At 46.5% G+C, this 20,792-nt stretch overlaps 2 protein-coding genes across 2 annotated transcripts; both read right to left on the bottom strand.

Annotated features, from left to right (window-relative positions):
- Positions 1,274 to 8,188, bottom strand: LOC110407481 (Golgi apparatus membrane protein TVP23 homolog B-like). Its single transcript, XM_021415236.1, has 7 exons — positions 8,084 to 8,188; positions 7,640 to 7,722; positions 6,179 to 6,323; positions 5,332 to 5,421; positions 3,997 to 4,128; positions 3,780 to 3,908; positions 1,274 to 2,822 (listed from the first exon to the last, which is right to left on the bottom strand). The coding sequence occupies exons 1-7, from the start codon at positions 8,093 to 8,095 to the stop codon at positions 2,790 to 2,792; spliced, it is 624 nt and encodes a 207-aa protein (XP_021270911.1). The 5' UTR covers positions 8,096 to 8,188; the 3' UTR covers positions 1,274 to 2,789.
- LOC110407494 (F-box/WD repeat-containing protein 10-like) lies at positions 9,418 to 20,780 on the bottom strand (the record flags this gene model as incomplete). Its single annotated transcript, XM_021415253.1, has 12 exons — positions 9,418 to 10,544; positions 12,417 to 12,527; positions 13,441 to 13,640; positions 14,541 to 14,696; positions 15,445 to 15,587; positions 16,208 to 16,356; positions 16,788 to 16,909; positions 17,868 to 18,071; positions 18,526 to 18,650; positions 19,158 to 19,280; positions 20,232 to 20,359; positions 20,459 to 20,780. Coding segments are annotated over 12 exons (2,592 nt in total), but the record flags the coding sequence as incomplete, so codon positions are not given.

The raw sequence follows: 20,792 nt of genomic DNA, 5'->3' as shown, positions 1-20,792 counted from the left end.
GCTTCTGGCCCTGAAACAGCCACTGCTGCAGGGAAGTGACGTGCCGAGGACTCAGAACAGCTCTGAGTCCTGAATGAGGAGGACCAAGTCCATCTGAACGAGGAAAACTCCAAGCCCACCTTCCAGCTGCGCTTGCAGCAGCACACGTGGCTATTTCAGAGCAGAGAGTACTTTTTTTTCACTGTTATTGCTCTTGGATTATTTCTGCTTCTGTAAGCCCTGACAGCTCAGCCACCACCCAGGCCGGGAGGTGTTAGGAGGGGCCTGCATGACACAGCTAATGCTCGAGAACGCAGCTGAGCGTGGATTCCCGAGGCTTGTCTAAAAAAGCACATTCAGAGAGTTTCCCTCTTCCGCTGCTACTCCCTCTTCCTCTTTCACAGGAAACTCCAGCAGAGAGCAAATAAATAATCCAACGACTATCACACCCAACTGGAGTAGTGATAAGAAATTTGGTTCTGATCCAGACCACAGAGAAAAGTGATAAAATGCCGGCCTCTCAGAAGCCAGAAAACCAGGGGTTTGCCAAGAAACTAAAAATAAGCCACAGAGGGCTCTACTTCAAGCCATGTACTTATAAACGTCTCCGTCCTTGATTAATCACGCTCCAATTTCCAGAAAAGCACTCTCTATTTTCCAGGAACGGTTTGTAGGGAGCTTTGGCAACAGTTGGAATAAACACTAAGGCCAATACTTGTAACACGTTTCAGAACAGCTTCCTGGCGGCTGCAGCTTTGCTGGAGGCAGCGCAGTCCCTCGGACAGCAAGGGCAAACAGGGGGACTTGATCAGCTGCAGCAGAAAGGATTATTTCCCCTTCTCTGTGCCACAGGGGCCAGATGCTGCACTCGTGCATCCCCACGTGGCTGCAGCAGCACCTCAGCTTCAGTGCTTTACTTCACTTTGCCTGTTTAACTGCATTTGTTGGAGTGAGCTCACCTCTTCCAGGTCAACGGGGACTCGAAGCTTCAGCCGTGTGGTGGCACTGGCACACACTGCCACCTGCAGAACAGAGCCCAGAGCTGGGGAGCCTTGGGGAGCACTCAGCAGCGTGTCAGCACCCCAGCCAAGTCTCACACAAGGACCTGGCTGTGTGTGACAGCAATCCCAGCACACTTGTGAAGGAAGTGTTGACACAGGCCAAGGATTCTTGAGTGAAAGCAACCGTGACAGAGCTCCTTATTAGCACTGTTTAACTTAACAAGTATCCCACTATAAACAAGAACACTATACACACAGAGCTCAGCCATGAATCACAGAAGGGACACCCGGTCTGGTTTAAACAAAGCATTATTTTAATTTCAAGATTTTATAAATATATATTTACAAAAGAAAGGTATCAATCCAAAGAGTTAAACAAACGTACAGCTCCCAAGTATTGCTGCGGTCCAGGGAGACATATAGACATTAATGCAACCCCACAATTTACAATACCCATTATTCAAAAAGAAACCACATCCTTAATTTAAAATACCTCATCAGAAGTGTACAGTATCTCCCACAGTGAAAGCACAACCTGCCTTGAGCAGTACTATGTGACAAGAAGGAGCTGACCCTTTTCAGACAGCTTTGCACACACAACACACAATTTCTGCCACCGAGGCGAGCACTGCAAGCCAGCATTTCATGAACACACAAATGTTTTTTTTTCCCCCAGCCCACAGACTCCTTGGGGAGCACAGCATGCTGCATGGATTCAAGACACACAAACGTCCTGCAAAGTCAGCACGCTGATGCCAGGCCTTTGGGTGGCTCCGTTAAGGTTATGTGCAACGCCCTCTGGGCATGGAACAGCAGAAAGCAGCCTGCACTCAGCCTCAGCTCTTGTTTAAATGGTTACCCCCCAAATCTGCTGCACAGGTGAATAAAAAAGTGGAAGGAAGTTCTGCTAGTTCTGCCTGTGTAACGCCTTGTCCTGGTACCCCTGCCTGCGACGTTCCCTGCTTCCCTGTGCACCAGCTCAACCAGGTGGCACCATTTTAACAGCTCTGCCCATCACCTGCTCTCACGTTCACTCCACCTCTGAAACCGTGTGTGCAGCTTTCCTTGCAACCTAGTTTAGTCCAGTTGTGCTCTTCGTACCGACACAGGCCTGCAGGCAAAAGAGGGGCTTTCCAGAAACTCAGATTTAATCAAGGTCCTGGTTAGATGTTACTGAGACCTCCAACAACACTTCAGAAAAATAAGGCTGGAGCTGCTCAGAGGTCGCTTGCTGCAGTTTCCACTCGACTTCAAAAATCCTCCTACAACCAACAGCAACACTTCCTTCAGACCTCCTTCACTGCAACAACCTCAGTGCCATTCAAATCACAGCATGAGAGAGATGTAGAGCCAGAAGAGAGCTATCTAAACTTCATAACAGACCTCCAAGAACAAAACGCAGCTAAGTCCACAACTGAAAACTACCTGAGGTACCAACAACTGCTGGAAGAGGTGGGGATGGCTCCTGGAGAACGGAAGGCCCTGCGTGTGCATGGCTTTTAGAAGGATACCTGGCATTTTTCTCTTAATACATCCAGTGAGCATAAACCTGCACCAGAGCTCTATCTAGGATGTTTTCTGATTCAAAGTTCAGGCAATGTAATTCTAATTAATCAAACTAAGAAAAGACAAACTGCTAGTGGAGAACGGAATATTAACTGTTAGGAGTGTTAAGTGGAAGTCTTGCACAATTTATTTACTTCTTTTAATTCACACCTCATTTACGCAGCTCCCAAATCTCATGGTCAGAGCAACATTCTCTGTGCTTCACTACTGTGAATCCCATTTGGCTTGAGGCATCTACCACACTCAGGATGCTGTTTGGTCCTCTTTAGCCACAGTCTGCAAAAGGCAAAGAAAAAAAAAAAATAAAGAAAAAGAGCACATCACAGGAGAACTGTGTGTCTCACTGCCATGATTCTGGAGCAACAGTCTGACGTTTTAGCAGAGACTGAGACTGTTCTGGGCCTTTGGTTAGTGCTCAGAAGCTACCAAAGAGCACAAACTGAACGCAGACTGCCAAGAACAGTTTTGTCAATATTTAGGCTTCTTATCACACTGATGGCAGTAAGTCCAGTAAAGGTTTGGGAAGCTGTGGCAGCCAAACCACCTGCTCCCAGTCACATGTGTAGAACTGGGAGCCACAGCCAGGAAACTTGGGACAAGCAGAAGTTAAACAAAGCCTAGAAGTTGAACAGTGCCCAGTGGTACCTATTGGTGCAGGGAGCTACAGAAGGCAGAGAAGGACCTGATGAGAAGAGTTGGTTCAAAGTGAGAAAGAATCTAAAAGGCAATAGTAGCCCTTTCAGCTAGGAATAAGCACAGTGCAGCTGTGCACAGAAGTACAACAACCAATCATGCCTCCAGATGCATGTTTTTGTGTCTAGCACAACCAGAAGGGGCAGCACTGCAATACAAGGAGTAATTCAGCAACGTGCTATCCAAAAGCATCAAAATTTATCAAAAATCCTTTCATTCTGTCACTATTTTCCATCTATGTTCCTAACAGACCAGCCATATTCCAGTAACTTCTATGGCACTACTCCATGACACTAGTAAATAATACAAGCTCATGATGTGGACACAGAGTGCCATTTGCACCACAATTAGCAAGTCAGTCTGTGACTTAACAAGCAGGAGAGCGGGGTCAAATTCACAAATAAGCCATGAGTGAAGGGGCCCACTACAGAACTCCAAATAACACCTTTTTCAATCTTTCTTCTCGTGGGCCAGGCAGGAAGGAAGCTTACAGACAAAAGCAAACACAAGTGGAGGGATTCCAAAACCCCGATGTCTTACCTGCCGCAAGAACTGCTTTCCAAGATAGCTGGTTGCCATGCTTGTCAAGTTCTTTCTACTGCCAACTTTGCACCTGATGTAACCATAAAGGTTGGCACCCTGTAGGACCACTCCCATCATAACTACTGCCTAAGACACAGGAAAACAATATTATTGATTTGCATCACCTTACTGGTAACACGCAAAATCCATTACTGAGCTGAGAGAGGCAACTCACCAGCCATTTCACTTTGAAAGAAAACAGAGCGCTGAAAGCAAATATCACCCAGATGATAGGGCAGGTAATTAGACCTAACCAGAAAATCCGGGACTCTGATTCTGAGGAGGTTTTACGCCCTTGTGCTGACACCTAGAAACAGAAAGGAAATGGAGATTAACGGGCTGCTCCGCCACACAGATCGCATTAAAACAGGGCAGAACCTACAAGCTTCCTGGCTTTTGCCCCCACGTAACAGTACTGGATGCTTTGGTGACCAGCTTCGACACCACATGAAGATATCTCTGGGACAGAAGATGTTTCCATTTGAGGGCAAGTAGCAACAAATTGTCTTGGAACACTTGGGGCAAAAAAAGCCTCAGGAAGCATGGGAAACGTTACTTGTGCTGATGTGCTGCATGGTTCAGTTTCAATGCACAGAACCACTCAAACAGGCAACGCCTTCTACCTTAACACCACTGTACGCTGCCAGAACTAAATACTGATACTTACAGCCACCAAGCCAGGCAATTTCTACACAGGTGTGACTCACACCGCACTACTGATTTTTTTAAGAGGAGAAGATCCCAAGCAAGCACTCATTCTTGCAATGAATAGTTAAAAGATCTGAACTGAGTGAACTCATGGCTCAATTCACTGTATCACCAGCAGTTTAGATACTTTTTATCCCCTCCCTAATGTACTTCAGCTTTCCCAAACAAGCACAGTTTTGAGAAAGAAAGTGTCTGCAAGGGCACAAATTCAGCTGGAGGAAGTTTGAGTTTCAAGTCCCTGTGCCACTGCAGATTTCCCCCACGAGCACATGAAATGACTTGTATCTCACTCCAGATCTGTGTGCCAGAAGTGCTGTTACGTCCGTGCACACAGAGATAACAGACAGGGATCCAAAGGGTAAATGTCAGGACACGAGGTGCCAACAGATGGGACACTAGAGACACAGCAGCAGTCATAATGAATGCAAGGGAGCAGTAATGGTATGAGCAACGCTGGATTTTCTTTTTCCTAGTTCCAAAGATTTTCTATGGGAGGCAAAAGATATGTCAGCTGTTCTGAGTTCACACCAGAAAGTTTCTAGGTTATTGACAAGACGTGGGAACAACGTTTTACGTGAAACTGAAGTAATTCACATAAAGCCAGATCGATGCTCACGAGAATTTTTTAAATAAAGCAAAAATCACAATAATGACATCATCCTCATCCAGCAGCCCCCATGAAACAAGCAAGTGGTTACAAATCTGTGGCTGGAAGTGTCTAACCTGTGCAGTTCACCATCACAAGCACAATTGTTAATTAACAGGGGTTTGATAAACCTGAAACAACTAAAAGTAGACTTGCCTTTCTAGATTCAAATTTCCAGTGACTTCTACCATCGTCATCCACCTGGTTCCACCAGCGAAGGCCAACCATCAGTCGCCCCGTGACATTCTGAAACAGACGAAAAGCAATGAGGTTTCAATTTGCTGCTAAGAGAAACCATTAGCCAAAAGAACACTTGCAAATATTCCATCTCAACACTGGACCCATAAAAAAATACCATTTTTCAGCCCCAGGCCTTGTTGCCATTAGCTCTGTGCGAAGCTTTAAGTTCTCCTGGCAGCAAATGCCCCTTCTTGCATCAGCAGCTGCTGCCGGAGCTGGTTTCACACCAATCTGCTCTCACAGTGACTGCACGAGTTAATAGTGCTAGCTGTATTTTAGAACGAGAGGCATCACACTCTGTAAAGATCTCGTATTCCATTGCTCTTAATTCTGCCAAAGCTCAGCTGTTTGGGTTGCTATTTGCAATGTTGCTCATTTGCTTCGCATGTGGGCAAACAGGATTACAAGGCTCTTATGTCCAAACCCGTTTTATGATATGTTCAGTACAATAACAAATTATTGTAATAACACAAATGATGCATACTTCTGGTGACTCAGAAGTGACCTTTCTAAAAATGAAGCCTGTGCTGCCTTAAAAAAATAAAAAGTCTGATATATGTTCTGCATTTGATTTTCAAAAAGAAATCAGCTAATCAGCTACACAGTGTGTTACTTCCTAATGAACTGCAGTACTTGAGTGTATCTCAAGTATCATTTTGTTGGAAACACACAAAGAAAGTACCTTTCTGTGGCATTAATATCACCCCATTCAATTACTCTTATATAGTCAGATAAGATAACAAAAAACATTAGAGGAACTTACCTTTACGGCCCAAAAGTCACATGACAAGAGGAGGATAATTGTCACCATGCAGGCAATAAAGCTGCTAGTTAAGAGCTCACAGAGCAGATACACAACTATCGCACTGACTCGGAAGAACAGGTGGAAAAATGATGCCACTGGATGCCTGGAATGAAGCACAGCACAGTCACAGTTGTTTCAGACAAGACTGATGCAATTTCAGAGAAGCAACACTGCAAAGTGATCCTCTCCCACCAGCTCAAAGAAGGATCAGCATCTTTATGTGATACCAGTATGCTACTACTGCTGAAAATATGGGTAAATTCATGGGGAGCTCATCCTAAGGAGCCATAATCCACACACAATGAGAATTTGCGGAGGAAGGAGCTAGGTATTTTTTCTTTAACCTCATGTTCAACATAAGCCAATTTTTATGGTGTAAATTTATGAAGGGTTCTGACAGAAGGAACAGCAAACTCATCTGCATCACATGACAGACATGCCTCCTTTCTGACTTGCACAGCTCCCTGTTCAGGAACATACAGCCAACATAACCACGCCACCAGGATTTCAGGCTACCAGCTGTGTGGGAAAACACAGATCACAGCCTGAACAGGCGACTGGCCCGTGAGAAAAGGCTCACGTTAGTTTGGGAATGCAAGTATACTGCCTCCAGCTTCTGCATATAACTAAAAAAAGCTTGTTTGTGAGAAACTGCTCTGTAGCTGTAAATTAGTCTCCTTGCTTTCTGTGAATGCTTGCTTATCTTGCTATTTCATGTGTTATGGTCTCCTGCAGAAGGATGCACTACTAAGTGGTTGCATGGGACACCTTGCCAGCCTGCCACTACTGGTATGTACGAGGAGAAATGCCAGGGCAGATACTGTCCTAACTGGCCACCACCGGTACTGAGGACCTGGTGGAGACTGACTGGCCAGTAACGTGAGTACCTCCCTATAAAATGGATGAATCTGAGCTCACCTTCATGTACTTTCTTTGGGATTGGTACACTTTATGCAGAAGCTCTGGTGCTTCTGTGAAACGCAGGTCTGATCATATCAGGATGTGGCAGGCAGCAGGGCAGCACTGCTCACACTAGGAAACAGAGACTGGCAAAGGGATAACAGACCAGCCCAGAAACCAGCACTCAGCACAGTGAGAGCCTCCTGTTATACAGAGCTCAGAGACACTACGTTAGTAATGCATACACACCACACTCAACGTGGGGACACCAAGAAGCACAGATACACAGATTTCATCTAAGTTTCTGGAACTGGCACTCTCAGCTAAGCAGAAGTTACTCTGTATTATTTCTAACAAAACAGGGGTATTTGCTGTTACACATTTCAACATAATACGGCAGCCAAGAGGATGGGGCCAGGCTCTTTACAGTGGTGTTCGGCAGCAGAACAACAGGACAGGACAGGCCCTCCTTCACCACACTTCTGAGCAGAAGTCATAGAAACTCTCCAGGTCACTGACCTTATTTTTGACTTTTTTGATCGCCTGGATACTTCATCATCTGCATCAAAGAGAGAGACATCCTCAATGTCATCACTGCTGCCCTAACGAGAGGAACAAACACAGAGTTACAAGAGAAAGAGAATCGCTTTTCGACTTCAACCCGGACCACTCTGGATTACACTTAAGTAATGGGACGGTTAAAACACACACAGCACGAAGACCTCGCTGTAAGGAAGAGATACAAGAACCGGATTTTACTCCGACTGCTAATTCAGGCAGTGCCCCCTGTGCCGAAGCGGGGAAGGAGGAGCTCCCCTCAGCCAGGGGCCAGCTCGGCCTCCGCGCTCCCCCTTGCACACAGAGCCCACAGCAGCCACCAAGCCCCCCACGGAGCGCAACACTTGAGCCTCATCTAGCCCCACGCAGCCCCGCAGCCATGCCGAGCTGCCCCCCAGCCCTCACCTGCCGCAGCATGGCCGCAGCACCACTTCCGGCCGCAGCACCACTTCCGCCCGCGCCACGTCACCGCCGCGGCCAGTCTCGCGAGAGGCGCAACGCCGCGCCTGCGCACTGAGGCACGGCTCTGACGTCACGGTGCTGCCGGGGGCTGGGGGGGGGCGGTCGCCTTAGCTCCCGGCTGCGGGTGTGGGGTGCAGCCCTGTGGTTTGTGAGGTGCTGGCTGCTTCCTGCCTGAAGCCTCCGGCCTGGCACAGCTCCTCCATCCAGCTACAACCCGTGTGCCGCAGCCCGGCCTTAACCCTAACTCAAGCCTCAAATGCGAGAAAATAACGTTTCCAGCACTCTGGCCCCGGTGCTCAGAGTCAGACGGCCGACACCATTTTGTCTTCTCAAGGCCTGAACTAGTGGAAAACGTGAACAGTTGTTTTACCCACAGAAATAAAGGAATGCAAAGCCAGCAGTTCAATTTGGCTGAAACGCAGCCATTATTTTCTCTTTCTTAAGGCAATGCCACACACTTTGGATTTCCCTCTCCTTGCACCTTGCTGCTAGCACATGGCTAGTGAGACTGGTTCTGTAATACCAGAAAGTACACAAAGAAAAGTCCGATAATAAGATCCAAGTGTTTTCCCCGGACTGTCATCGCTGTTCCTGCGGAGCACTGATGGCAGCTCTAACACTCAGCACAGCTGAGGCGGGAGGCATCTCTGGGTCTGGCTGCTCCCAGCCCTGCTCCAGCAGGGACACCCCAAGCAGGGGGCCCAGGACCCCATCCCAGCAGCACTTTTCCCTGCTGAACTGCATGAGGTTCCTCCAGCCTGTTGCTCCAGCTTGGCCAGGTTCCCTAGGATGACAGGCAGCAGGAATCCCTAGGGGAGGTGTTCCGTCACTGGGACCATTTTCATGGCCATGCTGTGCTCCTCTGGATACTCTCCAACAGGTCCATGTCTCTTCCGTGCTGAGGACTCCATATCTGGATGCAGCACTCCATGTGAGGCTCTCACATAAAGCAGAGAGACAGGATCCCCTCCCTCGCCCTGCCGGCCATGCTCCTTTGGATGCAGCCCAGGATACAGTTGGCTTTCTGGGCTGCAAGAGCACATTGCTGGCTCATGCCCAGCTTGCCATCCACCGTTACCCCCAAGTCCTATTCAACTGGGCTGCACTCCATCCTCACATCCCCTGGCCTGTATTGCTAGTGGGCTTGCCACAACCCAGGTGCACACCTTGCACTTGATTACGCTCCAGTCTTGGCTGTTCAGTCCACCTCCCTGTCAATTTATCCATTTAGCCCATACTTCTTTTGCTTAAAAACTCTAATCAGTCTATACAAACTCTAATATTAAGAATTTTTATTCAAACAGTTGAGCCATGTCTTTGGTCTATTAGTCTTGAATGTGCTGTATCTATAGTAACAACAGATCTAGCAACTTAAAACGCAGGAGAGGAGTCATTCTATTCACTGCCGTGAGAAAGAGTTGAAAGTACCAATACTATCTCTTTTAAAGTTTTACAGTAGAGACATCTTTCATACCTATATAGAAACCGCAGGGATCTTGACATGACAGGCTCAGCTGGATACCCAAGGAAGCTGTTACATTAGAGAAGCCCCAGAATCCTCAGATACTGGTGATTTGTTGGACTAATGGGTTATCTCAGATAAATGTATTAAGTCCAAGTTCAGGAGCAACTATCTTCCCCTCCTTAGTGAAAGAGTCTGTAGGTAGGCCTTTAGTTTTCCTTAACCAGGCCTTCTTGCGTGCTTTTTGATGATCTTCTAAGAGCTTTGCCTGGTTTGCCTGACTCTGAGCTACAGCTGCTGCAGCACGTGCTTCCATCTGCTTTCCTGTCAGAAGCCTGAACCCGTTGTCAGCCTGAGAAGGATCTGCAGCATATGGGCAAAAGGGTTTTTTTCCCCTATAAACTGCTTCATCTTTCATTTGTGGGATCTTTGCACGCGTAGATTTGATCCGTTCAGAAGCTGTATAGCGACTGCTATGCTGAACCCTCTCTTCAGGGAGAGAAGTGCCTTTACTGTGAGCACCATGAGCTTTCTTTTCTTGTAGCAAAGCACCACAAGTCTTGAGATGTACAATGCGGGGAGCAGGAATGGAGGAATTCACAGTGGGTCCATGCAAAGAATTTTTCAGCTTGAGTTGCAGCATTTTAGTTTCAAAGGGTACAGAAATCCTTTTCATAGTCAGAGAACCACTGCGAGATCTCACACGTTGGAACTGGGCCATCAGATCCTTTTCTTGTTGCAGAGGGGGTAGGTATATTTGTCTTTTTTGTTGCTGATGCAGCAGATGTTCCAATGTTTTCCCGATTGCTGCAGGATGCTTTGTAGCAGAGCGGTCAAAGGATGGCTTGCAGCTCTTCTGCAGCATGCTGACAGTCAAGAGGAACTTGTAAGAGGACGGTGGATAACATGAGCCCTTTTTCTTTTCCTGCTGTCTGCCAGGATCTGCAAGTACAGAAGTGCCTTATTCAGATGCACCAGCTGTTTTCAAAAAAAAAAAAAAACAACACCGAGCATAACTGGAGTCAAGGATATTGTCTGTGAGTTTATCTACACAACAGGCAGCACAGACAGCAACGTACCAATGATGCCCATTTCAGTTTGTTCATTCTTAGCCTTGCTAGCAACACTGCCAGTATCAGAGATAATTCTGTCCTGGTGACTTGAGGAGTTATCATTGCCATAGTCTGTACCGGTCAAATGAATGCCAGATTCTATAATGTACGTCATATTCATGTGGGGATGGCCTGGTATCCAACTTGGTTTCCCCTTTCTTGCATCCCTTTCTTGTCCTACAGTTTGTGTACTGGGAAATGGCTTTAAGACAAGTCAGTTCCCAGCAGAAATCTGTGAAAAAGGCAACATCTGAGAACCACTATGAACTACTTCTACCCAGACCTGCATTTGAGCTGGAAATCACAGGACACATTTTGTATTCTAGCTTTGATGTCTGAAGTGATGTCAAGGGTGACCTGCGTGTTTAACAGACACATCAGGATGGATTCTATTATTATATCCCTAATTGAGAACTAAATTAGGATTTCAACAAAGACGGTACAACATTCAGTGCCATGGCCTCACCGTAACAGTTCATTTGTCACCATGCAAAGCAATGTCATGCCATTTGCATATCACTGCTTGCTGTTTTTTTTTGTTTGTTTGTTTGTTTGTTTTTAAACTGGTCAACTGGTACTTCTGCCTTCTGGAAACATATTTCAGAGAACATTAAGCTTCATATGGAAAGGCAGAACACAGCAAAACAGACTAATTACAGAATCAGACTATCTTGAGTTGGAAGGGACCACCTGTACCTAGAGCCAGGGTTGCCCCATCCCAGGCGCAGCATCCAGCACTTGTTAAACTTCATGCAGCTGGTGATTGCTCAAGATCTCTCTGCGAGGCCTCTCTGCCCTCCAGGGAGTTAGCAGCTCCTCCTAATTTATTACCATCAGCAAATTGACTTAGTATGCATTTGAATCCTATGTCCAGATTATTTAAAAACATTGAATTAGCCCCAAAATGGAGCCCTTGGGAACCCAACCAGTAACTGACCACCAGCCTGATCGTTACTAATGAATGGCACTGCTTATTCCTCATTAGAGTTCAAGCTGTGTATGTTCAACCTGCATGTACAGATGGCTCTGGATCTCAGTTACAAACACCCTGAATTTGGGTGAGAGTTCTGATGGTTTCAGCAATTCTGAAGTGAGGTTTCAGTGTCTGCCCAACTCCAAGATCCAACAGATTCTGAACTTAAATGCTGGGAGAAACTGTAAGTTGAGAGAAATACCACGTGACCAAGGACCACGTTTGTGATCTCAGTGTTATCATTTTCAAACTACAGCTTGCCACGTCAAGCTGGCTGAGATGATTTCCACATATATTATTTTAAGCATGCTTTTCTGAGTAGCTACTAACTACCTGAGGATATTTCCTACACATATCTCCTACGTGTGATAAAGAAATCACAGCTTGAATAAGGCTAGGAAAAAAAAAAAAAAAAGCCTAGATACCAGAGAACTAGACTTTATTGTTGGAGTGGATTGCTTGCCTATTTGATGGATCTTATGCAGCTTCTGTAACCACTGCAACCTCTGCAAGTGATCTGTTTTGCCATGCAAACCTCTCATCCAGAATTGGCCTGTCTCCTACAAATCATTGCCTCTTGTTTAATCCATTTGTTTATCTTAGATGCACTCATTCAAAGAGCCAACACCCCACCATGCTATGACAAGTTCTTAGCAGCACCTGCCAGGATTCTTACTGAAGATGCTTTTACTGGCTGTCCCAAAGCAAAAGGATGGGGCTGGTGCTTACCAGGAACAAAAAGCTCTTGCTGCTCTGCGTGGATGTGAGGAGACCTCGCGCTCCTGAGCAAATGCTCCTGTTGTTGGTAAGGTGCTGGTTTTATCAGATCATTGAAGAGGGCTGGAAAGCAGAAGAATACATCATCTCTAAGTTGTGTTGGTGTTAAACTTTTACTTAAAACAAAAATCTTTGTAACCGATGAGATTTCAAGTCTCTGGTCACTGCTTTGCCTCTTATCACAGCTTCTAACGTCTGGGTGTTAAAAACAACCCACAAGTATTTGATTTACAGAAAACATCACAGAAGCCAAAGGTGACAATAAATGCTGATTTTTAAAATGAAGTGCACATATACACAACCCAGATTTTTGCCACGACAATTAAAATGTTCATTTTGCTTCCTGTTTCTGCCCACTGCTCATCCTGGACCAAGTACAGCTGCTTCAAGGAAGTTAGCAATTCATGGTGTGAAAACTCCCTTACCTAGCCCATCCGTTTCTGTGCAGTTTCAGAGTTGGAGATATGTGGTACTGTATCAAGTATCTGCTGATTTATAAAAATCACACCACAATATTACAATTTAAAAGGTGCCTATTTATGTGCAATTGCATTTCCTAGTGATGGCAATTTCTGGATGCAGGTGTCCTATGATTTTCTGGGGATTTTAATAATTCAAGCTCTGAATCAGCAGCATGTTTCCATGCACACCAGCTGTCAGAACATGAATAATACCACTGATGGATTACTCAGCTGGAAAATGACAGCAACTGTCTTAAGCGTGCTGAATTTACATCAAACCTTTCTAAAAAGGTGCAAAGCTTTAACAAAAGCCTAGAAATGATAGACCCATTGAAATGCAACAGTACGTCTACCCAGCTGCGCTTCAAAAAGCGGAGAGTCTGTATATTGATTAGGATGAAGGCAGCAGGTACCCAATGCTATTTCTAACTCACTTCAGAAAACCATGCCAGAGCATTGCAGAGGCTATATCTAGTGCTTTGAGGCACCCAAGAGCAGCACGAGCAGGTCAGCACCTCGTGTCTCCAGAGTGAGGCGACGCATCTGGCTGGCAATGAGGCTCTTGGGCTCCTGGGAGCCAGCGGGCGCTCTGCCCAAAGGCCAGGTCTCCTGCTTTTCCTTCCGCACCATCTCTCGGCCAGCACCTAGCGTGTAGTCCCACATGACATCCTCAAACTGGAACATCAGCAGGCTGCTGGGTGCATTGACCACCATCCTGGGGAAGGAAAGGAAAGGCTCCTAAAAGCAAGGGTATCACTAACACAGCAGGTACCGCCTAGCAGGTCCGTTTGCTTCTGTGTAATACAAACCCTGAGGGTAATTAAACAGAACTGAGAAAATGATCACTTCTTTGAGGAAGAAAAAAGCTACTGCTTTTTGCTGCTGCAACTAATCCCATCAATCAGATGCCCTACCTCTATCTCATGCAGTCTGCCTGAGCTCTGTGCAGCTCTTCTCATCCCACGCTATGGCAAATTCATTTAAAAAATAAGGATGAAAGTTAATGAAACAATAGAATAAAAATTTTGTGGACTGAATTAGATCAACGTAATGCCACAAGAAATTGGAGACACCATATTATCAGGGGTTTTAAACCTCAAGTAGAGGGGTGTCCTGGGTCTGGCTGGGATGGGGTTGGCTTCCTTCCTAGCAGCTCACCTAGTGCTGCATTTTAGAGTCATGACCAAAAGAGTGTTCACAAGACATTTAGCTATCGCTTACCCAGAAGCTGGGAACCACCTTTAGAGGTGTGGATATGAAGGAACCTGGAAGCATTTGCCATTGTTGGCTTTTCTACAGAGACAGGTCAGGGGGCAAGTAAAGGCATTGCCAGGCCTTGGGTTGATTCTCCAGCCTCTTAGTAATTTGAATTTAGCTTTATAGTTCAGTTTTTATCTTAAGTAACACAGAAAAGGGAAATTTTAGACTGCTGAAAGAACTAAGCAAATCATTTTCAGCCACTGTTAATAAAAACAACTTGTCAAAGCAGTCCATAAGCAGTAGAGTCCTTTAAAACTTACTTGTTAGAAGGATAGATGGCAGAATATGCAATTTCTTAAATTACAACATAATCTACCTAATTTGGCAGAGTCTGACTGCAGCTGTTGTCACCAACCTGTTTTTGGCAATGCAGAAAGATATGGGGTCCCCTCTGCTGCTGCCTGTCAACACTCTCAGGCAGCTCCCAGTCAGGTAGTTAAATACACGGATCTTTCCATCAGCGCAGCCACTGACAACTCGGAGATAGAGCAACTCCAGAGACAGAACTTCCCTAAAAACACAACATGCAAGTGTTGGCACAGTCACCACGCCTTCGCAAGGAGACAAGAGCAACCCCATCTTGTTTTGCAAGGGATGCAATGGCCTGCCTCCACCAACAGGCTTGAAAAACAACAACAGGAGTAATCGAGAGATTTCAAAGATCTGCAGAAGTTCTTCACAACCAGTCTTGTGAAGATCACCAAAGTGATGCCCAACAGACAAAACCGATGCTCATCCTCAGAATAACCACTGTGATTTTGGCTATCTGCTGCACGTAAAATTTTATTTTTGTGTCTAGGAGAGCAAACAGAACAATCAGATGCTATGGTTTTCGTAGTTCTAATAAACTACAAGTACTACTAATTGATCTAACATACACTTGGTGGGGTTCAGCATGCAGTGCAGCCACCATGAGCGTACACAGTATCAATTCTCGACCAAGCTGCATGACACCCAATGGAATGAAGGCTGGGATCCTTGACACTTTGGACTTTGCACTGTCTCTGCCTTAAGTCACTCCTGTTTGTGAGCCAGCAGCTGTGTATTTGTATTTTAGGTTGTTGCAGACCTTCACAGCTGACAAATGTCGGTTATGATCGTGCACTGCCGACACTTTTTTGGTGGAGGATTGCTGAAAGAGGACACTTCACATTCTAGGACTGACCATTATAGGATATTTTGTGTTCCTGTAAGGGAGGCTGTTTTTTTTCTTTTTACAGTGTGCTTTTGAATACACCTTGAAACACACCAACACTTACTTCGGGTGGCGGAAGGCTGTTAGGCACCTCTTAAGGTCTCCCACCATGCTCCATCCCAAGGCATATCCATCACTGCTTCCTGAGACAAGGTGCCACTGATCAAAGGACAAGCACCTCACCGGGCCCAGGTGCCCTTCTAATACCTGAGAGTAAAAGAAACAGGCAAAAAACTGACTGTGGTGGAAGGGGCAATTACAGTCTTAGCCCAGGCGAGAGCAGATTACCTTGCACTCAATTTGCAGCTTTTCCCCACAGGTAGAAAGAATGCCACTCCTCTCAGAAATCTGGATTCATATTGATTCTGGACACCTGCAAAGCTAATTAGCAGACTCTGGCCTCGACCTTTACATTGCAGAGCAGCCATCCAGCTTTCTATAAACTGCTGCTGGCTCTGTGAACAGCAGACTTCCCATGTTGGGCTAACCCATGACATCTCCAACCCTGGAAGCTGCTAGTCAAGCCCTCCCACTCCTCTCTCAGGTTCTGAATGCTTCTACAAGAGCAGAGATAAACATACCTACAAAGATCAAATAATGAGGGGGCTTGAAAACAAGGCAATATCCCAGATAAGAACTTTGTTTTTTGGCAAATCAGCCTTTATATTATTCTTTCACCAATAATCCTGCAGTTTCTTTTATCAGTTTAGACTCTTCCGTTATTTCTTTGCTTTGTTTTGGTTTTAGAGAAAGTCTTTGGAACAGAAACTAGCTATGATAAACTAGTACAGTAAACTAGCACAGAATTATCCACCAAAGAAACTTACTTTGAGCAGAGTGCCTGTGCCAGCATGCCAGACTTTCACCAGCCCTCTGTCACACCCACTGACGACATGGGTTCCATCCATTTTAACAGCGTAAACCATATTGCTGTGTTTCAGAGTCTTGAGACATACCCCGCCATCCAAGTTCCACACTGTTAGGATTGAAGAGGAGAAATGCTGAAAATATTGTATGGTTTTGGGTTTTTCTGAGTGCAATATGAATTAAAAGATGCTGCTGGACAAGCATCTGCCCCTTGTACCTGCAGCTCTGCTTGGAGCCAGGTGTTGGCATAAAGAGTGTGACTACATAGCAAAATTCTTAAATACAAAGCCCTGACAATGGCACATCCTTTAAATACTTAATCTGCAAGTGAATAACCAGGCAAAGCTGCAAGCTGTACCACTCTCCTAAGATTTGCTCTGGCCCCATAGCCACAAAGCCATGACAAAACAAATAAAATAAGCAATAAGAAGAATAAAAATTCACTCTTGTCTTCAGACTATCACCACATGTAGCACTCCAGAACTCCCAAGGTACTCTGCCATTCACCCCGGCTGGGCAGCTCCTAGCTTTGGCTCTCACCTTTCACCATCCCATCTCTGCCTCCCGACACAAACTTCTTCTCATGCAAGTCCAAGCAGGTGATGGTTCCACAGTGACCATTAAAGATTTTCACGCAAGCACCACTGTGTATATTCCAGCATCTGTACAGTAAAGGGAATACAGTGATTAACAATATAATTTACGGATTATTAATTACTTCCTACTTAACAGGCCCAGCTCTTCTCAAATCCATGCTACATTAAAATCAAGAGACATCCCAGTGAGTTAATGAGGGATTCAGAACAATCGAATCAAGCTTAGTGTTACATTTTTACATTTAGCCTGCTCTTCCACCTCCGAGCTGCCTAGAAACGTGCAGTTGGATTTCAGCTCTGGCATGGCTACATTGGATTGACCTTCAGATGTAGAGCTTTACAGATAAGGTTATTTCTTTGCAGGCTGGTACCAAGATGATTTCTGCTGAGTTTATCTTGAGAACTCGAGCATGCACGTGAACAAACAACACTGCTGGGGAAGGGAAGGGCAGGCAGGAGAGCCCGAATCACTCTTCCCTTATTGTTAATGCTGTCTTTGAGGAAGCTGTGCATGTGCCATGCCAGAGCTGCCGAGCTTCTCACTCCTCACTGTGACACTCCTGAGGTTCAGTGGTAAATATGATGTAGCAGCTGCTCATTTCCACCCCCTTGTGTCAGCGCACAGGACCTGGACAGGAGCAGCTGCACACCAGCAGCAGAGTGCTGGATTTACTCAGCACAACAAACCTCCTGCAGCGTCATGGAGAAACTTGGTGCAGACCTCAGCAGGCACAGAACCTCACTGCAGGCACCTGTCACACACACACCTGGTGTTTTAAGATACAGTGACATGCAGGTTCTATGAAAGCACCTTTCTACTTTATCATTCAGTATTGGGTGAAACTGGAAAACAGAAGCAGTCCTATATTGGACGTGTTTAATTATCAGCTTTACTTTCTTCATTACTCTGGTGAAACTGATGGTCAGGAGGATTAATAAAGATAGGGGTGGAAGGATTTAAGCTCCAATTTTTCTAGATTTTCCAGGGGGGTGGTAGCCAGGGCACAGTCCCAGGGCTGCTCACCTGATGCTGAGATCGCAGCACGCGCTAAGAATGAGCCCTTTCTTCTCATCCAGCAGCAGCGCTCTGATGCTCCCAGTGTGCCCAGAGAGCACAGGTGGCACTTCTCTCATTGCCAGCACATTAAAAATCCTCACTTTTCGGTCTGCAGAGCCAATGGCTACCAGGTCTCCCCCGGCATAGTGGATTACTCTGTTTGGGTCTGATCTGGATAAGAAAGAGTGATTGAGATGAGCTTTTATCAGCTAACAAGCTCCAGAGGTACTCGATGCTGAGCGATCCTCGAAGAGCAACCTGATGGGCAGCCTGCTTCAGGATGCGGATCCTCTGCAGAGCACCACAACCATGGTCCTCATTCTGCATCCCCAGGTTCATATCTGGAAGGTAAGCTTGAAAAAGGGGAGAGGGCTCCCTCCAGCTCCACATCCCTTGTGATATACCATGGGTCCTAACCCTTGTGTCTTCAAGAGTGATGACATTTGGCATCTTTATTTAAAAAAAAAAAAAAAAAAAAAAAAAGATTTGATACTCTACGTTGCTTATCAGACACCAATACCCTTCTCCAGCCATACATGCCCACAGAAGGATTGCAAGGAAGGGGACAGGGTTTCAGAAGCCCTACAGGGGTGGTGCAGAAAACAGCTGGGTGCTGCCCACGTACCGGTCAGTGAGGACACGGACATTGTAGGAACCACAGAACACATTCCTCTCTTCCAGCTGGATCGTGTCAGTTTGCAGATCACAATAGGCTGCCTGCACGTTGTTTTCCTTCTCCTCCTTGTCCTCCTGATGGAAAGAAATAGGGAAGCATTACCCAGGGGTGGGGGGAACACAGTGTTATTCCCTAGCATTAGCCATATCAGCTGGCTCCCCAGCAAGACTAATAGAGATGGAAACTGCCAGTAAGGAACAACCAGCACGCAGTAACTCCCTGGTTAGCACAGAAACAAGGCTTCTTCCCTTCTGCCTCATTCAGTGGCAGCAGCCACTCTTTACTCATTGGAATAAAGGCCACGTAACCCATGATGATGCCCAGTGCCACGGCCTCAAAGCCACTCCTGTGCCTGGGGGGAAGCATTAGGACAAGGCAGAACATCCATCAGGGCATGGATGCTGGCTGCTTCCTGTGCAAGAAGTGGCTGAGCATGCGCTGGTCCTTACGAGCTGCTTGCGATGCTGCAAGCCAGAAGAGCAAAGCAACTCCAAATTCACAGCCATGTTTTCCAAGACAACCATGTCATCCCTCCTCCCCGAGATGGAAGAGACACGGAAGGCAAATCCCCTCCAACGTACCTTTGTGTTGCTTCCAGAGCTGTGGTCTCTCACTTTGATGGTACGTCCCTTTTCATCTAACTGTGGAATTGCCACATCGACCATTTTAGCGTAGTTGGAAACTGCTCCCCGAGGGTACAACCCCTGGAAAAAACCAACAGAGGCAACACAGTCACAGCAGAGCCCATGCACACAAAGGGCACGCTCATGTCTCACATCTCCAGGGGATGCAGAAGCTGTGTGCAAAGCTGCACTGCACACACTGGCTTCTTTGGGCTCATTAAGAGCCCTAGCCTGCATTTACCATTTTGTCGGTGTAAGGTTTAACTTCATGTGAAAGAAATAGTTGCCGCTGTCACCAGAGTCAAGTCTTAATCTTTCAGTAAGCTGCAAAACCTTTCAACAGAAAAGTTTTCAGAGCACGTTTTCTTGAGCAAGCACACGGCTGGTTCAGAATGCAAACCCACTGAGACATGAGGCTCTCAAAACGTCTTTATCAATATTTAAGATGCATTTGAATGTGTGAAAGTTCCATTAAGCCCTCTTTGAAGGCTAGCAGTGCTGAGATGTCTATGCTCTCTTCACAGACAAAAACATGCACTCTAAGACCCCAAACTTTGTCTCTTTTGGGGATATGCCTTTACTCTCAGCTTGGTCTGTACTAACCAGGGTAAACCTCTCCTCCAAGCTTTGCTGCTCTGCATCCCAACCACCAGCTCTGACTTTTCCCAAGGAAACCTAGCATTTCCATCATCCTATGCGGAGCAAATAAAGCTCGCTGGGCCTGGCTAAAATGAGTCCCCGAGGCAGCTGGAACAGTACTGGCATTTGTGACCACACTTGGTTTACCTGATCACCAATTATTGATTTTAGAATTGTTCTGATCAACGCTCAGAGTTGCAGGCTCCCTAAAGGTCACTAAAAGCTAAAAGGCGTTTGAGACTGCGTGAACATCCAGCCCAGCTCTGCAGATGGAGGAAGGAACAGGGTGAAGCCGGGAGGGGCCTCCAGAAAGGAGCCTCCATCTCATGGTTTGGGCAACAGGGAAGAGAATAAAAGAAGGGCATAATGATGGCAGAAGCCCAGGCACCGTACCTGCAAACACTGGATTCTCTTCTGTACTGCTTTTTGACACAGCTGCTCCTCCTCGACTTTTTTGGCCAGAAAAGCCCAGTATCTACTCACAGCGGCACATGCTTTAAGGGATTTGATGTCCAAAAGCCCTGAGGAACAGAGAGGACAGAGCAGAGAACAACATCCACGTGAGAAGCCGCCTGTGACCCTCAGGGGAAACCGCCCTTGGAAAATGAGGGACGCCTTACCCAGGATGTACTGGGAGAGGTGAACTGGCAGGCAGCGAATGTAGTCCTTGTAGGTGACATGGGAGGGTGACGGGGGAGATGCGGGATGCGGGGGGACATCCCCGTGGGCTGAGGACGCAGTCGGTGAAGAATCCTCGGCACCAGGGCGCTCCGGGATGGAGCAGCTGCCGGCTGGGGGGCAGAAGCGCACTGCTGGTGCTTGCCTACCTAGAAGACATCGGGAAGGACGGACAGGAATGGGACCGCTGCCAGCGCAGCCCGGGGGGCTGAGCTTGGTGGGAGCACAGCGCAACAGTTTTCTCCTCGCAAATGGGATGTTTCCCAATCAGCAGCA

Source organism: Numida meleagris, chromosome 17, assembly GCF_002078875.1.
Source record: "Numida meleagris isolate 19003 breed g44 Domestic line chromosome 17, NumMel1.0, whole genome shotgun sequence".
Taxonomy (NCBI): domain Eukaryota; kingdom Metazoa; phylum Chordata; class Aves; order Galliformes; family Numididae; genus Numida; species Numida meleagris.
This window is presented reverse-complemented; position numbering and strand designations above follow the sequence as displayed.